The sequence below is a fragment of the Ovis canadensis genome, chromosome 17 (assembly GCF_042477335.2).
Source record: "Ovis canadensis isolate MfBH-ARS-UI-01 breed Bighorn chromosome 17, ARS-UI_OviCan_v2, whole genome shotgun sequence".
Taxonomy (NCBI): domain Eukaryota; kingdom Metazoa; phylum Chordata; class Mammalia; order Artiodactyla; family Bovidae; genus Ovis; species Ovis canadensis.
The window spans coordinates 61,373,339-61,395,664 of record NC_091261.1 but is presented as its reverse complement, the minus strand read 5'-3'; the positions used below and the strand labels follow the sequence as shown (position 1 = coordinate 61,395,664).

General features: G+C 48.0%; 1 protein-coding gene across 6 annotated transcripts in view; it reads right to left on the bottom strand.

The window, feature by feature from the left end:
• SCARB1 (scavenger receptor class B member 1) overlaps positions 1 to 22,326 on the bottom strand; it is a 93,579-nt gene that overhangs the window by 14,199 nt on the left and 57,054 nt on the right. For all 6 annotated transcript variants that reach the window (XM_069557360.1, XM_069557361.1, XM_069557364.1 and 3 more), the window contains exons 4-9: positions 21,829 to 22,032; positions 19,266 to 19,361; positions 16,889 to 17,004; positions 14,020 to 14,186; positions 6,950 to 7,068; positions 1,393 to 1,466 (exon numbers count right to left, since the gene is read on the bottom strand). In XM_069557360.1, the coding sequence (XP_069413461.1) occupies positions 1,393 to 1,466; positions 6,950 to 7,068; positions 14,020 to 14,186; positions 16,889 to 17,004; positions 19,266 to 19,361; positions 21,829 to 22,032 (776 nt within the window). The remainder of the gene's footprint in view (positions 1 to 1,392; positions 1,467 to 6,949; positions 7,069 to 14,019; positions 14,187 to 16,888; positions 17,005 to 19,265; positions 19,362 to 21,828; positions 22,033 to 22,326) is intronic.

Sequence of the window (22,326 nt, the reverse complement as noted above, 5' to 3'; positions counted from 1 at the left end):
AACATGGATCAACCCTGAGAACACCAGGTCAAGTGAAAGAAGCCAGTCACACGTGATACAACTCGGTTCACACAAAATGGCCAAAGTGGGCAAATCCACAGAAATGGGAAGTGAATTAAGGGCTGCCTGAGGCTGAGGGAAACGGGGAGTGACAGCTAACGGTGCGGGGTTTCTTTTGCGGGTTGATGGAAATGTTTCAAAATTGACTGTGGCGATGTTGCCCAACTCTGTGAATATCCTACTATACTATACATTCTTAAAGGGTGAGTTTTGTACTGTGTGAATTAAATCTTGATGAAGCTGCTACTGGAAAAACAAAAACACAGAAAAAGAAAACCTGCACTTAAAAAATTTCCCCTGTCCACCATATGACCCAGCAAGCCCGCTCTTGGGCATGTACCCAGAGAAAACCATAATTCAAAAAGATACATGCACCCCAGGGCTCACTGCAGCCAAGACACAGAAGCAACCCAAATGTTCATGAACAGAAGAATGGATAAAGAAGATGTGGGGTGTGTGTGTGTGTGTATATATATGGAATATATATATATATGTATAGTGGAACATTACTTGGTCATAAAAAGGAACAAAGTTATGCCATTTACAGAGACATGGATGGGCCTAGAGACAGTCACACAGAATGAAATAAGTCAGAAAGAGAAACACAAATGTTGTATATTAACACATATACATGGAATCTAAAAAGATGGAACAGATGAATCTATCTGAAAAGCAGAAAGAGAGACACAGACGTTAGAGAACAAAAGCTGGATTCCAAGGAGGGAAGGCAGCTGGGATGGGCTGGGAGACTGGGACTGACATGCATACTATGGATACTATGTGTGAACTAGATAACTAGTGAGAACCTGCTTTACAGCGCAGGGAACTCTACTCAGTGCTCCATGGTGATCTGAACAGGAAGGAAACCCAAGGAAGAGGGGATGAATGCACACATATAGCTGATTCACTTGGCTGCACAGCAGAAACAAAACAACACTGTAAGGCAACTACACTCCAATTAAAAAAATAATTTAAAAAAACCCTTCCTCCCCCCAGGTGAATGGCCTCACTAGAGAATGCTATTGGCCAAGTTTCCATTTTCAAACACTCGGTTTGGGCATGATTTAATTTTTGCTACTCTGTCAAGGGAGAAACAGCTTGGACAGAACATTCTGGCTAACGGGGGACAAACGTCAACAGAGAAAAGGGCAGGGGTGTCAGGATGTGGTCTGGACTCAGCTCAGAGCTAAGATTCCCCTCAGGAGTTCAAGGGGCAGGGACCAAATCCCACATCCCTCCCCAGACTTTGAGTTCCCCAGAAAAAGGCCAGAGTCTCCCTGAGTCCCCGATCTCTCAACTACAAGGCAGCCCCAGCTCCCAGACCCCACTCACCCGATGCCTTTCACAGACTTAAGGAAGAGGCTCAGCTGCAGTTTCACAGAGCAGTTCATGGGGATTCCAGTGACCTGTGGCAACAAGCACAGTGAGCGGCTAGCCCTTCCTGGACCCCCGGGAATCCCGTCCAATCCCCTCTCCCTGGTCCCATTCAAGAAGGTGAAGTGCCCATCTGCTGGGGTCTCCTCTACCCACTCTAACCCCTGATGGGTAAAAACATATTCTCCAAATGTCTCTTATGTCCACAATGTTGAGGGATCCCCTCCAGAGAACCAGACTCTCTCTGGATGGGAAAAAATAATCCTTTCCATCTTTCCACTCATACAATGCATTCCTGAGTACAGAAGGATATTTCTCAGCCATTGCCCCTCCCTCCAGCCTCCAAATAAAATAAAATAGATTCGCATGTTGATAAAGTCTCTATCTTCTCCAATCACCCACCCCTCTCCATTCCCTCCTGCCAGCATCTAAAAGAGACAGTCTGAATCAGGAAGCATGCCTGGTCCCTATTGTTCACTCCCTCAGTCGTGTCCGACTCTCTGTGACCCCGTGGACTATAGCCCACCAGGGTCCTCTGTCCATGGGATTTTCCAGGCAAGAATACTGGAGTGGGTTGCCATTTCCTTCTCCGGGGGAATCTTCCCAACCCAGGGATCAAACCCGCTTCTCCTACATTGACAGGAGGATTCTTTATCACTGAGCCACCGGGGAAACTTGCCTGGTCCCCAGTGACTCTGAAATAGAGTTTCATGGAATCTCCATTTCAACAGAGCTCATGCCAAGGGCAGGCGATGATATTTCACAGGGAGTTTAGTGATATGTTTTCTTTGTGTTTAATTTTATGTTAACCTTCTTAGAGAAAACTTTTTTCCTTTTTTTTTTTTTTTTTTTGGCTCCACTGCACAGCTTGCAGAATCTTAGCTCCCTGACCACAGATCGAACCCCAGGTCACCTCAGCAAAAGGGCGGAGCCCTAATCACTGGACTGCCAGTGAACTCTCCATTTGGAGAGAATTTTTTTTGGCTGCCCCATGCAGCCTGTGGGTCTTAGTTCTCTGACCAGGGATCAAACCTGTGCCCCCTGTATTAGAAGCGCAGAGTCTTAACCACTGGACTGTCAGGGAAGTCCTGGAGAAATTTTTAATTTCCAATTTGAAAGCTTCCTTTGCACAGGATTCTTTTTTTTAATGAGATCTTGTTTTTTCAGTAGTAAGTCAATAATGGGAGAAGTGACAGACATCTAGGACCAAAAAACGGGAAGGTGGTTCCAGAATGGTGTCAGGAAATGAGACTGGAGGGACTTTCCTGGTGGTCCAGTGGTTAAGAATCTGCCTTGCAAAAAAAAAAAAAAAGAATCTGCCTTGCAATGCAGGCGACACGGCTTTGATCCCTTGAGGGGGAACTAAGATCATACATGCCTCGGGGCAACTGAACCCTCGGGGCAACTGAACCCTCATGCCACAGCTACTGAGCCTGTGCAACAACTAGAGAATCTGTGTACCATGAAGGATCCCACACTGTGCACCTAAGACCCAACGCAGCCAAATAAAGTTTTTTAAAGAAAGGAAATGAGAATGGAAAGGAACCTAGGTTTGAGGACAGAGTGCTGCTTCTCAGCTGAGACTCTTTCTCATCTGAAAGGTGGAGACAGCTCTGCCCACCTCGTAGGGTTTCTGCAAGGGCAAAGTCAGGGATGCAAGACAGCCACACTCAGGGCCATAAACGCTGTGTCGTTATCACGGACACCAGTGGAAACAGGCATTATCTTCCAGCATAGCCCGGCATCCTGAGGTCTTCTGGGGCCCCAGGGCACAGAGGAACTGGCCAAAGGCCACGCTGCCATGACCGGGGAGAGTTTGAACTTGAGAACCTGGCAGGATGTGAGTGAGATCCCCCGTGTGTGAAAAAGCGTTCATCCAGCGGGCCTGAGGCTGCCCTCCTGGCACGGTGGCCCCTGTCTGGCCTCTGGGATCCTGGATTTCAGGGGGCTCCCACCTCTCCCTGACAGATAAGAGAGGCTCCCTGGGCCTAGAGGGTTTGTAAACCAGTTTAGTTTATGCTGACACCTGCTTTCCTTCCTGGAGTCTGGAGTCCGTGCCAGGCAGAGGGTGCCCGCAGTAAACATCCTGGGCGCTGAATCCTGACTGGGCGTCCCCGGTTGAGGACACCTCACACGGGAAGCGAAGTGTGCCCTGTGTGATCTCCCAGGAGAAGGCTCTGGAAGCCTGTGTCTGGTTCCTGCAGGCTTCACCCCACGTGCCCTCCCCCTTTACTGACTGTGCTTTCTGTCCTTCACTGTGACAAATCACAGAAGTGAATGTGAGTACCTGCTGGGTCCTGGGAATCCTTCTAGCAAATCCTCCAATTTGAGGGTGATCCTGTAGACCCTGACACATCCTGCTCTCCAGACTCTACATGCTAGGGTCTCTACTCGGGCTACTTCCTTCCCCAGGAAATATGTCTTCTTCCCTCCCTGGTTGTCCCTCCAGCTGCTGTCTGGCCACCTCTTCTTGAGCAAAGCCCTGCCTCTCCCCCCCATCCCAACCCCACAGAACAGATACTTGCCCCATGAACCCACATCTGTCAGGGGTTTCCCTCCCCCAGTTTCAGAAGCAGAAAAGCAGGCAACAGAGAAGTCGCTGCCAGGAGGCATTCTGTTTTCAAAGCTAATGAAATCAGAAATCAGCAGATCCACCCTCATGTTCATCCTCCCCAAATCAACAACAAATCCAAGGCCACTTCCTCTCCCTGTCTGCCTCCGGCCTGAAATGAGAACTAGGAGAAGCCTTCTTCTGCATCTGCTGGTGCACTGCTGCAAAACAACTCTTTGCATCTCTCCAGCCTCCCAGACTTAACTTTCTTTCTTAATGAGGGGGGAGAAAAAGGAAGTCTACACGTTAAAATGAAAGTCACCAGTGAGAACAGAGAAAAGTCAGCAGAGAAAAAGAAAGGAATAGAGAGAGAGAAGCAGTGAAATGAATGAACTAAAAAAGAAAGTGGAAAACCACTTGTTAGCTTTCTCATAAAAGCCTTTGTTTTTTCTTTCGGCCATACCGCATGGCACGTGGGATCTTAGTTCCCTGACCAGGGATCAAACCTGCATTGGGAATGCAGAGCCTTAACCAAAGGACCACCAGGGAAGACCCTAATAAAAACCTTTTAAAAACTGGTTAAAAGTTTAGGACAATATGGAAAAGCCTTAACATGTCTAACAATAAAGACTGAATTTAATCTAGAACATGTAATAGAATCATATTAATTATGATCAACTTAATTCATTAATACTCACTTCATCAACTGTATGTTAATACAGGACAGAAGGCAGTGTCTATACAAAAAGACCTGTTTGTATAGTCAATATTTTAAATTAAGTAACTGTTAAGTGTAGTACAAGCTTTAAAAATTGTGAATCCCTGTATTACACACTGGGGCTTCCCAGGAGACTCAGTGGTAAAGAATCTACCTGCCAATGCAAAAGACCCAGGTTTGATCTCCGGGTCAGGAAGATCCCCTGGAGGAGGAAACGGGAACCCAATCCAGTGTTCTTGGCTGGGAAATCGCATGGACAGAGGAGCCTGGCAGGCTGCAGTCCATGGGGCCGCACAGAGTCAGACACGACTGAAGCAGCTGAGCATAAGCACATATCGCACACTTGTCACTTGAGTAATATGGTCTATTAATTATACTTCAATTTCTTTAAAAGGCTACATGCTCGAGGGTTCCAACTATATGACATTCTGGAAAAGGCAGAACTACAGAGATAACAAAAGATCAGCTGCTGCCAAGAGTTTGATGGCGGTGAATGTACAAGGTAGTCGGGGGATAAATGGACAGAACACACAGGATTCTGAAGGCAGTGAAACCATTCTTAGGAGACTGAATGGTGGATACAGGTCATCATGCATTTGTCAAAACCCATAAACCTGAACAACACAGAGTGAAGTGTAATGTAAGCTACTGACTTTAGTTAATAATAACATTCATTCATCAACTGTAATAAACTTCGTGCCAAGGGAAAACGAGGTCTAGGAACTCGGTATTTTCTGCTCAGGTTATCTGTAAGCCTAAAACTAATCTAAAAAACGAAGTAGGAACTTCCCTGGAGATTCAGTGGTTAAGACTCCATACCTCCACTGAAGGGGGCAAGGGTTTGATCCCTGGTCAAGGGAACTAAGATCCCAAGTGGTATGGTCAAACAAACAAACAAAAAACCCAAAGTATACTAATTTTTTTAAAAACAGACATACACAAAGGATACTCAGGTTTAAAGAAAAAATGTTTTGAAATAATAAAAAAAAATTTTATTAAAAAAGAAGACCTATGTTTGAAGTCAGCCTTATCCCTTACTCTCAGCCACTAGGATCTCAGTAAATCAAACCCATGTTTACTGAAATACAAGTACTTCTGTGCTAACCGCTAGAAGTCAAGCAATTAACAAGACAGAACAGCTCTTTCCCTGATGGAGCCAAGAACCCCATTTACTAGCTGGAGCACTTAACCTCTTTGGGCTGCAGTTTACCCATCTGTAAAATGGGAATGGCAATGCCCACCTCCCTGATTATTGTGAAAATTAAATGAGTTGGTGCATGTGGATGAATAGGATTATGTCCGGAGCATAATGAACATTCTAGAAATATGAATGTGAAGTGTGTGCAGTCATGGCTGACTTCACTAACCCAGTTTTATTTTATTTTATTAATTTGGCCAAGCCACATAATTTTCAGGATCTTCATTCCCCAAACAGGGATTGAAGACATGCCCTCAGCAGCGAAGGCATGGAGTCCTAACCACTGGACAGCCAGGGAATTCCCAGTCTGGATTTTTAGTGAAAAAAGAAGAGAAAGAGCTAGAAGGCGGAGTGCTAGGGGCTGTGGGTTGAGTCAGTGGCTAAGAAAACCTGAGTAGTACCAAGGAAAACAGCATGAAAAAGCATCAAGAAGAAGAGCTTCCAAAAAGGCCTATGGGGGGAGACCATGAATGTCCACTCCAGAAACAGACCAAAGAATTTTTTTAATTAATGATAAAGCCACCAAGTCCAAATGGGCAAATCTGCAGTGAATGGAGGCCCTAAGAGAAGAAGCAATAGGGTAAAGACATGCCCAAGGGAGGGTCACACATGTAGGTCTGATATCCTCCTGGTCTCTGTTTGTAGACAAAACATTACATAGGACAAATTTCCCAGAACCCAGTTTATCTGCAAGACGTTCCAGGTTCTTGTCGGTACCTAAAGATCTTTATGGTATGTTGGCACAGCCAGAGGGCTGCCTCTGGCTAATTTACAGGTTGATAATTCCTAATTAATTTACTGTGTTATGATCTTTTTATAGAGACAATTCCCTTATAAAGAGATAATAAAGTCCTTGCACTATGGAGTCGGGGCAAACTTTGATGACTTGACAGCCTAGAAGCTATCAATGCCAAAGAAACCCAGGCTTCCCATCCCCCCCACCCTGGAACAGCCTGGTACCTGGCAGGGAGAGGAGAAAGTTGAGTGTGCCCCAAACAGAAATTCCCCACCCCCACCCCCACCCACAGGCTGACAGGCAGGGGCTCACCGGGTGGATGTCCAGGAACAAGGAATGTTCTTTTGCGTTAGGATGGAGGCCAGACACTGCCTCTGCCAGGACTGGGTCAGCATTGTAGAAGTGAGGATGGGAGAGAAACAAGGGTGCATCTGGAAAGCAAAGGGGCAGAGAGGGGGTGTCAGATAAAGGCAGCACGTCTGCACATCCAGAGACCTGCTCACGTCATGCCCTGAGCTGGGTGAAGGGAGGCACAGGGATGAAAACACAGCCACTGCCCGCAGCGCACCCACCTCGTGATGATGACAAGATGCAAACAGCAATAACTAGACAGAACTCATTCAGCGTGTAATTACTTACCAAGCACCCAGAAGGCACCAGGAACTGGAACCCACCCAGCAAGGGACAAGCTCGGTGCCATAAGAATGGTAAAGGGGGAGAAATCAAAGCAAGGAGAAGACGCTGGCTCAAAGATGCCGGCAGAGGAGGTCAGGGGATGGCATTCCTGGTGAAGGGATGGCAGAGGCGAATGCAAGGAGGTGAGAAAATGCACAGTACGCATGAAGCAGACAGTGCCTGGAGAGAATGATGGAAACTGAGGACACAAAGACTTGAGCTTGGGTGAGAGGAAGGGCCTCTGGATTGCCAAGCCAAGCAACCCGGACTGTCTTCTGCAGGCAATGCAATGATCAGAGTTGTTCGGGTGTGCACACCTCAGGTCTCCCTAACGTCCACGGGAGGGGAGAAGACACACCTGCTTCGTTCCTTCTCTCCCAGCAGCTGGTCTGTGGGATAAACGCCAGCGTGTGAAAACAGACACTGACTCGGGTCCCTCCGAGTGAGTAATTCACACCCAGATACCCGGAGCTGAACCTCTCCATCAACCAACCAAGCGAGGCAAACACCAGGGCATCCTCATGTGCTCAGGACAACAAACAACAAGCCTGACGGACAATGAGTCAACAAGGAAAAGAATAAGCCTCTCTCAGAACCTGGCAAAGGTCAAGAATGGGCAAATCACAAAGAGCACAGACTGGCGGTGACAGGGGCCAGGGAGAGGAAAGACGGGGAGTGAGCGCTAAGGGGTACAGGGCCTCCTCTGAGGTTGATGAGAACGCTCTGGAGCTAGACTGCAGTGGAGGCTGCGCGACATTTTGAATGTCCTAAATGTCACCGAATCGTAAACTTTAAAATGGTTAACTGGATATTACAGCAACTTCACTGTGATGCGAAAAAAACAAAGAACAAAACTCACAAGGTCTCCTCCCCTAAAACCAGCAGCCCATCAACTGCCAGCCAGGTGGCCCACATTCCTGTTTATGTGTGTCTGGCAACCTCAAGCGTCTAGATTCTTTCTGCTTTTCTTAGCAAAGCCAAGCATCGGTTTAAAATAAAAGCTGGGATTTCACTGCTGTCTGACTTCATTTTTCGCAGAGTCCTTTTCCATCCATTCCCTTCAAGTTTCTCAACATTAACTTATTATTCCCAGTATTTCTCTGATGTGTTGCCATATCCGGATACCCCCTGCACTGTTACATAATGTGCTGCTTTGAAGCAGCTGCTATTGCTTTATTTCAACAGCTATATTTTAAAGATGCTTGCTCTCTGAAGCATAACTGGTAAACACTTGCCAGAATTAGAAAATAAATACAGGAATAAATACAATGTGAACAAATGAATGCTGTAGATTCTATCCAGAGACTGTTACCTACACGAAAAAAAGAGGCTGGCACCCTAAAACTTGCTCTTTCTCTGTTAAAAAGGACAGATGAGTGTTAGTAAGGCACTCAAGCCCTCTGAGCACCAACACTTTCTCCTGGAGATAATCAGGAGGACAAAAAGAATGGAAAACAGAAGCCCTATCTCACCCTGTCTGCACGCGTGCACACACTCAGCTGTGTCCGACTCTTTGTGATCCCATGAACTGCAGCCCACCAGGCTCCTCTGTCCATGAGATTTTCCAGGCAAGAATACTGGAGCAGGTTGCCATTTCCTTCTCCAGGGGATCTTCCCGAGCCAAGGACCGAACCCTCCCCTCTTGCATCTCCTGCATTGGCAGGTGGGTTCTTTACCAGTTGAGCCACCCCAGAAGACCCCCTCATACCATGTAAGTCAATTTTATTTAAAGTTGCCTCCTTGCACATTTGGGGTCTTGGGCACCACCAAGGACAAGGTTTCACAATTTGAAAAACCTTGTTTCCCATTCTCCCATCTCTACTGTAAGAGGAAATCAACAGAGCAAACACACGAGGAACCCCTCCCCCCACAGTAAGGGAAGCAGTCACTGAGCCAGGCCGTAGAAGATGATGAACCTCAAACAAGCTCCATCATGCCTGCAAGGCTGGGGGGAGACTGAGATGGGCTAGACCAATTTGCCATCACCTGCTCTTGCTTCAGCTTGCTTGGTTTTTTAATAGCATGTACGCATGTACGTGTTTTTTCTATTTTATTTCCAAACAGATTGAGAGAGACAACGCCCAGGTAATAAGTGGTAATTAATTTATAGCTTTACGACACATCTAACCAGAGCTAATTGCCCAGGATCACCATGGATTACAATTAAGGGGCTCCAGTGAGCAAGTCTCAGGACCTTACACAGCACAGAGGCTGGAGGAGAGACAGTTCTCTGAGTTCAAGAGCTCCTCAAGACCCAGAAAGGGAAATGAGTGGGTATTTCTTATCTTCAGATAAAATACCACAGAAATACGCACACAAGTGCACCCAAAGACATGTATGAGAACGTTCCTAGCAATACTAGGGTAATGATCTATGAGCAGAACCTTATTGGAGGCCCATGAACAGTAAAAGAGGTAAGGAAATGGAAGTGCAGTCCCACTGAAATACTATATAGCAATGAAAAGAGCACTCACAACAATGGGGACGGCCTTCACCGATTCGAAAATGGGTGAAAGAAGCCAGAAATAGAGAAAAAGAAATAGATGCTTTATGACTCCATTTACATAAAAACCAAAGGCAGGCAAAGCCACGGTGCTGGAAGTGAGGCCAACGACTGAGAGGATCACTCCTGCTTTCCTCCTCCATCCCTCTGCGGACTTTCAAAGTGCATGCGTCAGCTGGGTACCTTTCTTGTATATATGTCTATTTCAATGTAAAGGAAAAAATTGCATTTACATAATGCATACATAATTCCCTTGCACTTCTGAAGTTCTTTTTGGCACATGTGCTAAGATGAAGCAGTGTAATTTTCAAGCCTAGCCCTTGGCAGTGGACAGATATGTTGTTTCTGCCTGCCCAGTAGGCACCATCTCCTGGAACCTATGCTTCAATTAAGCCCCTCCCCTACTTTCAGCCTCTTGCCATGTGGGTGCTGGCTCCACTCACTGGAACCAGGGGCTGAGCATGTGATACAGCCTACCCAATCCGCATAGCCCACCCTTGGCCACTGATTGGGTCACAGCCGGTCATGTGATATAAGCCAGCCCAATCAGAGCAAACTCTGGGACTTTTGCTGGAATACAGAGGACCCAGTGGCCCCCTATCCGCTGGGAGGAGGTGAGCCTGGACCCTGGAGCCGAAAGCCTCCCTGGCAATGAAACCAATCCAGAGGAAAATCGAGCTGGCCCATGGCAAAAGGCAGCTTCGGACCACAGCCGAGCTCTGGAGCCATGCCTAATACAAAGATAAACCAAGAAGTGCCCTTTTCGGCCTAATCAGGCTGGTATAGCGTCTGCCACTTGCTATGGCAACTGTGTAGCACACAGCCTACCAGGTCTCTGCACTGTCAGCTCACCTACAAGCAGAAATTCCCACAGACACCAGTGAAGAAAGAAGCAAACAGAGGAAAAGGGCAGGAGGGCCAGAAAAGGCCATGCCAGAGATGGGCACTTCCAGGTCCCAGCTTCAAACATGTTGCCCATGAAGTACTTCATTCTGCCTGAACTTGGGGAAACCACCCAACCTGCTGACAGTCCCGCCTCCCAACCCTCCTGCAAACAACCCCTCCCGAATCCCCATCTCCAGCTGACAACGTGGCTCTAATCAAACAGGCCCCAAAAGACAAGACCTAGAAAGATGAGGAACGGCTTCTTGTCCTACCAGCCTTGTGAGCTCAGTCACAACCCAGCCTTGAGCCTCAATTTCCTAAGTAGGATACACCCACACACCCATATGTTTACCCACTGCATGAGTCCCCACTACATACTGAGGACAGTTCTAGAAGCTGAGGACACAGACCTGTCTCCAGTCCAGTGGAGACACTTTCAGCGACTTCCGGGGGTGAGGAGCACCAGGAAGACAATAAAGGGTGAAAAGACATAGAGTATTTGGGAGGTGGGGTGGGGAGAGTAACTTTAGAGTGGGAAATCAGAACGGGCCTGCCGGAGGAGGTGGCATTGGAACAGACCAGGAGCGGGTGAGGGAAAGACCCATAGAGATCTACAGCAGCCTGCGGAACAACTGATACAAAAGCCCTGAGGCAGGACCAAACTAGATCTACCTTAGAAAGAGGGCAAAGGCAGCGGGGCTAAAGAATAGGTAAGGGGAAAGTACGGGAAGAAGTCACATTAGAGAGACCGGCAGAGGCCACATCCTGACAACACTGGGGCTCCCGTAAGGACTTCACTCTACATGCATGGCGCAGGGGTCAGACATTTAAAGCAAATGGTTGGGTGCCAATCAGAGTCTCGGAAAGGCCCCCTGGGCGGCTGGCTGGAACCACGTCCAATAGAACTTTCTACGATAATGAAAATGTTCTCTTTCTGCACTGTTCATCCCATGGGACAGTCATTCGACTCAGCACACGTGGGTGGGGACCATCTGAAATATAGCCAGTGTAATAAGGCACTGCTTTTTTAATTTGGGGCTTCCCTGGTGGCTCAGAGGTTAAAGCGTCTGCCTTCAACATGGTAGACCTGGGTTCGATCCCTGGGTCGGAAAGATCCCCTGGAGAAGGAAATGGCAACCCACTCCAGTATTCTTGCCTGGAGAATCCCATGGACGGAGGAGCCTGGTAGGCTACAGTCCACGGGGTCACAAAGAGTCGGACACGACTGAGCGACTTCACCTTCACCTTTTTAATTTGATTTCAATCAAACCAATTTCAATTTATTGATTTCTTTTTTTTTTTTCCTGGCCATGTCATGTTGGATGCAAGATCTTAGTTCCCCAACCAGGGATCAAATCCACACCCCTTGGAGTGGAAGCCTTAACCACCGGACCACCAGGGAAGACAATTTAAATAGTCACATGAGGGGAACACACTGGGAAGTCTGAGAAATGGGTGGCACAGAGGGTAGCCACAATGCAAGAGGAAGGCCAACTGAAGGGCCCTGGCCATGAGGCAGCAGGAAGAGAAGGACTCAGGAATTAACTTGAAGGCCGGGCTTGCCAGTGACCTGGATGAGGGTCAGGAGAGGCAAATTGCGCTGACATCCAAGTCTCCACAGTAAGCACGTGAGGCGGGGTGCCTCAAGGACTGGCACACAACCAGGAAACACTGACGATGCTAGAGGACAGTGTGGCAGCGCCAGGGACCACACCCAAGCCCGTAACTGCAAGCCACGAAACAAGATTTTTGCACGCCACGGAACAAGATTTTTTTTTAAATTAATTATTTATTTTTTGTAGTTTTTTGGCCATGCCATGTGACAGGCACACTGGATCTTAGTTTCCTAATCAAGGATCGAACCTGAGCCCCCCTGCAGCGGAAAGCACAGAGCCTTAAGCACTGGACAGCCAGGGAAATCCCACGCTGAACAAGATTTCATGGAACTCAGGCCATTGCCAGCTTCCTTTCCTCCCCAGATGAGGGGAAAGGTCCTCCCTACGACGCCTCTTATTAAGCTACCTATCATGGCTGGGGAGGCAGAATGATGCCCTTCCCAAAGATGTCTGCTTCCTAACCCCTGGGACCTGTGGATTACAAAGGTTACAAAGGGAATTAGGCTACAGGAGGGATGAGGGCTGCTAATCAGCTTAAAATAGGAGTGTGGCCTAGATTGTCCAGGTGGGCCAGATATAGTCTCCAGGGCCCTAAAACTAGAAAAGCGAAGCACAAAAGCATCAGAAAAAGAGATGTGACCACAGGAGTGGGATCAGAGAGCTGTGATGTTGCTGGTTTTGAAAACGAAGGAAGGGAACCCTGAGCGAGGAATTCTAGGGGTCTCTGGAAGCTGGAAGCAGTGACAGAGTTTCTTTTCTGGGGCTCCAAGTCACTGAGGATGGTGACTGCAGCCTTGAAATTAAAAGATGCTTGCCCCTTGGAAGGAAAGCTATGACAAACCTAGACAAGGTATTAAAAAGCAGAGACATCACTTCGCCGACAAAGGTCCATCTAGTCAAAGCTATGGTTTTTCCAGTAGTCATGTACGGATGGACCATCTGTACATGAGAGTTGGACCTTAAAGGCGGCTGAGTGCCAAAGAATTGATGCTTTGAAACTGTGGTGCTGGAGAAGACTTTTGAGAGTCCCTTAGAATGCAAGGAGATCAAATTAGTCAATAATGAAGGAAATCAGTCCTGAATAGTCATTGGAAGGACTGATGCTGAAGCTCCAATACTTTGGCCACCTGATGTGAAGAGCTGACTCACTGGAAAACACCCTGATGCTAGGAAAGATTGAGGGCAGGAGGAGAAGGGGGTGGCAGAGGATAAGACAGTTAGATACCATCACTGACCCAATGGACATGAATTGGAGAAAACGCCAGGAGACAGTGAAGGACAGGGGAGCCTGGGGTGCTGCAGTCCACGAGGTTGCAGAGTCGGACACGACTGAGTGGCTGAACAACAAAAACTAGAAGCTGGAAAAGGCGAGGAAACAGAGCCACCCCTTCCACCTCCAGACAGGAACGCAGCTTGCTGACACCTGGCCCTTAGCATGGGGAGGCCTGTGTCGGACTTCTGAACCACTGGAGTGCTTAAGATCATAAACCTGTGCTATTCCAGGCCACCAAGTTTGTGGGAATTTATTACGACAGCAACAGATACACATGGCATTTTTTTTTTTCCGAGTTATCTTCTTGCCGCCCTCATTATCTCTGGTCTAATGGAATTATCAAGGGTACAGAGGCCAGGAATTAAAGAGGCAGATAAAGCCCTCATCCCGGGCCACCCCCTCCCGCCCTCCCATCAGGGATGACACATACTGAACCTGCAGGTGCTGACGTTTTGGATTCCGGACTCCCGGCAGGGGCAGAAGCCCTCGTTGGGCGGGTAGACGGACCCGTTGGCAAATAAGGTGTTGGGAGCCACGAAGCGAAAGGTGGGGATGCCTCCAAACACCCCCTGCTCCTTGTAGACGAGCTTCATGGACCTGCAGGGACAGATGATGTAGGTGACATCCCAGAAGGCAGTGACCAGAACTGGGTGGCCTGAGTAAACTCATTCCCCACAGGCATGGCCACCCCCCCGTGTCCCAGTTTGCCCCATCTCTCCCTGGCAAATTACAACAACCTCCTTATGCGTCTCCCTGCCTCCACCACCTACACCAATCCATTCTCCACAAGCTTTAAAACAAGGACAAAATATATCACAACCCCACGTAAGACTGTAACCGCTTCCAGTCTGATCTAGAATAAAATTCAACGTCATCACCACGGCCACAAGCTTCTATAGGATTCAGCCCCTGCTAACTGGAGAAGACTCTTGAGAGTCCCTTGGACTGCAAGGAGATCAAACCAGTCAATCCTAAAGGAAATCCAACCTGAATATTCACTGGAAGGACTGATGCTGAAGCTGAAGCTCCAATACTTCAGCCACCTGATGCCAACAGCTGACTCACTGGAAAAGACCCTGATGCTAGGAAAGAGACGGAAAGCAAAAGGAGAAGCGGGCAGCAGAGGATGAGATGGTTAGACAGCATCATTGATTCAATGGACATCAATGTGAACAAACTCTGGGAGATAGTAGAGGACAGAGGAACCTGGCATGCTGCAGTCCATAGGGTCGCAGAGTCGGACACGACGTTAGCGACTGAACAATAACCCAACAACACCGTGTACTGCACCCTATGGGCCTCCTGGCCGTTCCTCCAACATGCTCCCTCCTGCCCCAGGGCCTTTGTACCTGCTGCTCCCAGTGCCTGGAACGTTCCTCTCTCTTATTCCCACATCAGACTTCAGTTCTTCACTCAGGTCCCGTTTTGGCTGTCACCTCCGCAGGGAGCAGCACCATAACCCACCCCCATTCACCCTCTTTCTGTTCACCCTGCCTTATTTCTCAAAGGTGCCTCTAAACGTGAACATGGCCTGTGGATCAGAACCACCCCACCTGTCCTATCCACAGGGTCCACTCAGCATATATGGCCTTAGAGCCCTTGGAATGGGGCCAGTCCAAGTTGGGATGTGACTGTGTCGAATACACTCCAGATTCCTATGGCTTGATACCCCCGAGCAATGGAAAACAGCTCTTCAATATTTTTCTCTCTTTTTTTTTTTATTTTGCCACACTGCACAGTATGTGGAACTTCCCTGGCCAGGGACAGAACCCGTGACCCCTGTAGTAGAAGTCTGCAGTCTCAACCACTGGACCCCCAGGCAAGTCCACCTTTAGTATTTTACATTTGTTTACCCACTGTGACATGATACCATTTTGGATCTCCTGGGTCCAATAAAACATCATTAAAATGACTTTAACTGATTTTTCTTTAATGCAGCCACTAGAAAATTTAAAATTGTGGATGGGACTTGTATTATATTTTTATTGGAGAGTATCACCCTAGACAATAGTATCAAGTCAGTGCTAAATTTTCTCATTATGGTGGTGTGATGTGGTTACATAAGGAAATGCCCTTGTTTTTAGAAAACACCCACTGAAGTATTTAGGTGTCCAACATACTCTCAAGGGGTCCAGAAAAAATATACAGAAAGAAGAGAGGGAGGGAAGGAGAGAGAGAGGGAGAGAGAGAAGTGAGGAGGATAAAGCTGATGGGGCAAAAGAAACAATCAGGGAAATTGGAGAAGGGAATGCAGAGAAACAGCTTCCCTCGTGGCTCTGCCTGCCAAGAATCCGCCTGCCAAGAATCCGCCTGCCAAGAATCCGCCTGCCAAGCAGGAAATGCAGGAGACGAGGGTTCAGTCTCTGGGTCGGGAAGATCCCCTAGAGAAGGAAATGGCAACCCACTCCAGTACTCTTGCCTGGAGAGTCCCATGGACAGAGGAGCCTGGCAGGCTACAGTCCATGGGGTCAGAAAAGAATCGAACACGACTTAGTGACGTTTTAAACAACAACAAATGCAGAGGAAACTGCACTTTCTGGGAACGCTTCTCTAAGTTGAAATTTCTAATTTCAGGAAGTGAACACACACAGAACAAAAACACCTCCACTCTCTGACCCTCCCCTGCGGGTCCATGGGCCTGAGTCCCCTGCCAGGACACAACCCCCAGGGACCAAGGACCCGGCCATCCTGTCCCTGCCGGGACCCAAGCGCCTTGTGCAGACAGGGCTGTATCAAGATCTGCTAGGGTGGCAGGTGGGTCTCCTGAGTTCACATCAGTAAAATCCCAAGCAAAGGATTTTTCCAGAGTGGCCTCAACAGAGGAGCCGAGAACAGGGAAACACCCAGAGAAAGGCTCTAGGAGCCGCTGTCTCTTCTCGCCCCTCTGCTGGGGCCACTGGAATGGTTAAGCCCCAGGCTGACCTCCGAGGCTGTACTCTGGAAAGCGGAGGGGCTGCGAGAGGCATCCGGGCCTCTCAGCACCCAACTGGAAACAGGGCAGCTGGCACAGGGAGCCCTTCGTTGCCTTATTCCACGGCCCCTTGCCATCTTGCCCATTTCCTGTCCGTCACCACCACCAAGCCTCAACAACTGCCAGCAGCCTCCCTGAGCCTTGCAAGAGCACCAGCGGTTGGAGTTCGGCTCTTCATGGAGCAGCCAAAGAGAATTCAAGCTGGTGCCAGGGGCGAGTGGACATGCAGCCAGGCACTTTCCAAGCACACACCACAAGCCACTTGGTTCGGCTCTGAGCATCCACAAAGCAGAAGGAGGCCCGGAATGTCACACATCAGGGCGATTACCGGCAGGCCTCGGGGCTGTAGAATTCCAGCGAGGATTCAGGGGTCATAAATGGTGCCCACATCTGCCCAGAAGTTCCGTTAATCATGTTGCACTGATCGGAATGCCAGAAGTTGACCTGTGGGGAAGCATTTAAACATGGCCTCTTAGTCAAGCAAGGACTCATAAAGACTTGGACACTGCCCAGGTAACTTTGAGCTCCGACTTCACACACCGTGTGAAGTCACCACCCAGTTGAGAGAAGCCAGTCCTCCTGGATAGACGTCCTGGTGCAAGAAGATCAGGCTGTGTAGACAGCCAGCCAGAGGGATGTCGATGGCAGCTCCCCATCCCCTGACCGTGTATCCCTGAATGTACAACTTTGCTGGGGACTCAGTAACTTCATCTGTAAAACGGACCTGTCACTCACACCTCCAAGGAGCACAGTGAGCGCGAGAGACAGACATCATCGCCTCTCAGACAGGAAGTGGGCAGGCACATCATCAAAGCAGATCAAATGAGAAGGTAGTCCCGTAAGTAAAATATTTAAAATCATAATGGTCGCTACCAGGAAATTGCAAAACAGTAGTTGCTTCTGGAGAGTGACACTTGGACAGAAAAAAACAGACTTCTCACTTTTTACCCATCTGTCCTAGTAGAAGGTTTTTAAGCATATGTTCATGTGTGTGTGTGTATGTGTGTATACATATATGTACATCATATTGGGCCTCCCTGGTGGCTCAGTGGTAAGGAATCCACCTGCCAATGCAGGAGACACGGGTTTGATCCCTGGGTTGGGAAGATCCTCTGGAGAAGGAATTGACAACCCACTCAGGTATTCTTGCCTGGGAAATTCAATGGACAGAGGAGCCTGGTGGGTACAGTCCATGGGGTCACAAAAGAATTGGACATGACTTAGAGACTAAACAACAACAACATATATACACACACACACACATACACATTTTGGCCATACCACGCTGTATATTCCCCGACCAGGGACTGAACCCGGGCCCCCTGTCGTGGAAGCACAGAGTCCTAACCACTGGACCACCAGGGAAGTCCCTGTACATTTTTATCTTGAGAAAGCAAGCCAAAGAGAATTTCAACAGTGTCCATTCAGAATGGTTATTACTGGTTGCGATGGTAATCCTGTCAGTCCGGGCCCTGATGGGGGATAATCTGCCCCCAGCCCTCCGGTCTCTGTACCCATTACCCTGATGAATATTTGGAAGGTGTGGGTACCATCACTACATAATCATTTTCATGAGAAATGCCGAAAGGCCGCTCAGGTGAAAAAAGCAAGTTGCAAAACAATGCACATAGTATGATTTCATTCTGCTCCTAAAAGAAAGGAAAAAAAAATCGCACCTCAAATGGATAAAAAAAATACACAGGAAGAATATACCCAATACTGATAACGGTGGGTTTCCTCTGTAGTTCGGATGGGAATGGGGCTGGGTGTATGAAGACGTACAAAGTGCACTTTATATCTGTCTCTATTATTTTATTTTTTAATGTGAATGTCTTCCTGTGTTTCGAGCGCAATTTTTTTTTTAATTCAACAATCTTTCAGTGCAATGGATGGCTGTATCTTCAGTGTAATGTTTCTGAAGCATTCTTGTAAGTGAAGCACCAAAGCTGAATAAATCATATGCTCCACCCACCCACTGGAAACCAAGAACTAGTTTTCCTTTCGTTTCATTTTGGCCATGCCTTGGGGCATATGGACAGAACTTCCCCCAGGAGGGATCGAACCCACCCCCGCTGCAGTGGAAGGGCAGAGTCTTAACCACCGGGCCGCCAGGAACATCCTGCCTGAGGCTTCGCTTGCTTGCTCAATCATGTCTGACTCTTTGCAACCTCATGGACTGCAGCACACTAGGCTCCTTTGTCCATGGGATTTTTCAAACAAGAAAGAGTACTGGAGTGGGTTTCCACTTCCTCCTCCAGGGATCTCCTGCTTGGCAGGCGCACTGTTTACCACTAAGCCACCTAGAAAGTCCTGGTTGAGCCTTAAACACAGATAAGGTCCGGGACTCAAGAGCATCTCCCCTACAGATGCAATCCCCTCCTCTGTTTGTTTCTTTAACTGAAGGATAGCTGATTTATAATGTTGTGTTAGTTTCAGGTGTACAGCAAAGGGATTCCATTTTACATACACATGTATCTGTTCTTTTTCAGATTCTTTTCCCATTTAGGATATTAAGGAATATTGAGCAGCACTCCCTGTGCCACACAGGAGATCCTCGTTGGCTGTCTGTTTTAAATATAGCAGTGTGTACATGTCAATCCCCAACTCCTGTTTTAAAAGGAAGAAGGTGCTCTGGGCGGTGGATCCCGGCCCTTGCCACCGCCACCCGGTCCCTGCACAGGATGGTTGTCGCCTCTGGCCCTCACCTTGCTGACCCCATTCCACTTGTCCACGAGGTGGATCCTGCTGAAGTCTTTGACCCCTGTGAACACGGTGAAGAGGCCGGAATCGGAGTTGTTGAGCTGCAGACAACAGCAGAGAATGACATCGTTAAGCCCCAGGATGGAGATAAAGGACATGGGGAGTCAATACTCAGGCCCACCCACAGGCTGCTCCCCCTTCACCCAGAGAACAAGGGCTTCATTGTCTTGTTCACCGCTGCAAGTCCAGTACTGGGGGAGTCGAGAAGAGGAGGACTTGAGGGCTTTCTAGGAGGAACACTCCTCTGAAGACCACGTCCGTCCTAGAAAATGTCCCATTTTCCCTTCCTGACTCCAGGAGAGTCTGGTTCTCCTCTCAGGTGAATGGTAGGGTCACCCCATCCCATTCCCCAAGTTACAAGAAAGCATGGCCACGTGACCTCTTTGATCAGTGAAAACAATCAACGAGAAAGGAGAGAAATGATAATGTCACTTCCGGGTGGGAGCTTTAAGGGCTGGTCATGGCACACGTCACTGTGCTTTCCATCATTGCTATCGAGACCGGAGAGGCATGTATCCAGCAGAAGCCTCCCTCAGCCTGGGTCCCTGAGTGACCACAAAGAGCAGAGGAGCCCTGGTCACCCACACTAGACCTGGCATAACAAGTAAGGAATAAACCTTTGCTGTTCCAAGCCATGGAGATCTGGGGGCTGCTTAACCTGCCTATCCTGAAACATACAGGCAAAGAGGACTTGATGTTTATCAAGTTCTTTCCAGACAGAAAGTCCAGGCTTTAGCACCCTGAGGGAATTTCTTAGAAAAAGATTTCTAATTCAAAGCAAAACTGTACAAAACACACACAAAAAAATGAGTGACCACTGGGTAAAATTTAGAAAGCACCCTTTTACCTCTGAGGATGCTGTATAATGTAAGGTACAGCACCCATGAGAAACTCAATAGGGGTTGTTTACCGGCCGAATAGCTACATTGATTACTGCCTGGGTAAGCCAACAGGGCCTAAGTTCAAAGCCTATTCTAGCTTCCTAATATCAGTGTGCCCTGTCATTTGTCTATTCAGAGCTTCAAGAGCCCAAACTCAAACAAACAAACAAAAAAAAACAACCCCAAACTTCAGCCAGTATAAAGAGACAGTAACAGAGACCACTACAAAGAGATACTGGGAATATTAAAAGACCTAATGTGTAAAGCCTGTTGAGGACAGTGCCTAAGAAATAGTAATATCTCCAAATGCTAGCCTTTATTTTTATTATTGCTGTTATTATTATTAATAAATGCTCACCCAAAAGAATCTATTATAATAATTATAACAAAATGTATCAGAGACTTCTAGTTACTACCCAGAGTCCATTCTCCCCTTTCTCCTTCATATCAAAACCTAAACCTTACTCAGGGCATCAACACACTAGCTATAAGTTAACATTTTCCAGCTTCCCTTGCAGCTAAGTATGGCCACAGGTCTAGTTCTGGCTAATGGAAAGCAAGTGGAAATTGCTTTGGGAGGAAATCTCCCTCCCAAAGAGGGAAACAGCCAGGACATGCTGCTTTGTCCTCAACTCCCCCGACTGCCCCTAAATCCCCTACCACTTCTTCCTTCCTGCTGCTACCTGGTAAGTGAGTGTGACAGCTGGTGCCCCAGCAGCCTCTTGGACCATGCGGTAATCTTGAGTATGGAAACCACACTCTAAGGTGGGGAGAGCAGAGAAGTAGAATTCTAGACCCCTAAAGAGTGGGAAGCCACCACACCAACACTGCTGGGCTATTGCTTTGGGATTTCCACTATACCGAGTCAAAGATAGTTTATAAGCACGTGACTCAATTTGTAATAATTTTCATTTGTTTACCAGTTTACAATTTGCTTCGACAAGAATCATGTCACTTAAATTACCTTAAACTTGTCAACTTACCCACACACCCAGAACCTGTCATCCTGCTCAAAAATCTACTGAGCAGCTATCACATGCCTGTAACTGAATCATGATTTCTCCCTCCTACTACCCCCAACACCAGATCAGCAGAGCCCCAAAAGGAAACTCAGGCTGGCGCAACTCAGAGGGCTATTTACAATCTGTGATTGAGGGAGCCAAGGTCAGGGATCAGAGGTCATGGATATGACTCTACATCAGATCATGACTCAGGATCCCAATCACTGACACCACTAGGTTGGATCAAGATTAAGAAAAAGCAGGCAACTCAGAGCAAAGCAATAATTGACATTTTTGACCTGCCTCCCCAGCAGCCATTCCCCTTTCTTCCAGCACCAACCTCCAACCATCTAAGCTCAGCCCCAGTCACATCATTTGAGCCTGGATCAAGCTGTACCTGAATCTCTCTCCCTACAGTTTTCAGTTATATGAACCAATAAATCAAAAATAGAATTTAACTGAAACTGACTTTGGCTTAAGCCAGTTTAAGTTAGGTTTTCTGTCACTGACCACCCACAGCTCCTGGGGCCTCTGCCAGCTCCAAAAGCAAGCTGGTAACTGGTTTCCAGGCTGTGTTAACGGAGGACAAGACAGAGGCCCCAAACTTCTCACTGGGCCACACTTACCTCAGCAAATAAGCCGAACTTGCCCTTGAAGGGGAGCAAGTTTGGGAAGTACTGATTGATGAGGTGGATTAAGGGGTCGTCATAGCCCCACATGATCTCGCCAACAGTGCGGTTCATGAAGGCACGCTGGCCAAGCGTGCTGAACACGAAGGTCATCATCAGCTTCAAGAATCCAGGCCTGTTCTCCATCATCATCGACGCACTCTGCAGAGTCAGGGGACACCACAGGTTAGAAGCTAGACACAGCGTGTCTGCCCTCCCTGGACCTCAAGCCAAGCTTCAAGGCACAGCCATCCCGGGACATGGTCAGGCCTAGAAGGATCCCTGCAGTGGACATCTGGGGTATCTGGGGCATCCAGGGCATCCGGAACCATGCCCTGATCCTTCAGTAACAGGACCACCTGTGCTCTCGGGTTTAGGCCGAGTTAACTCCACCCCCAGCCCCAGAGGCAGTCATGTGCCTTAGTCCTGGTTAATCAGAAACCTTCCTCTCTCTGG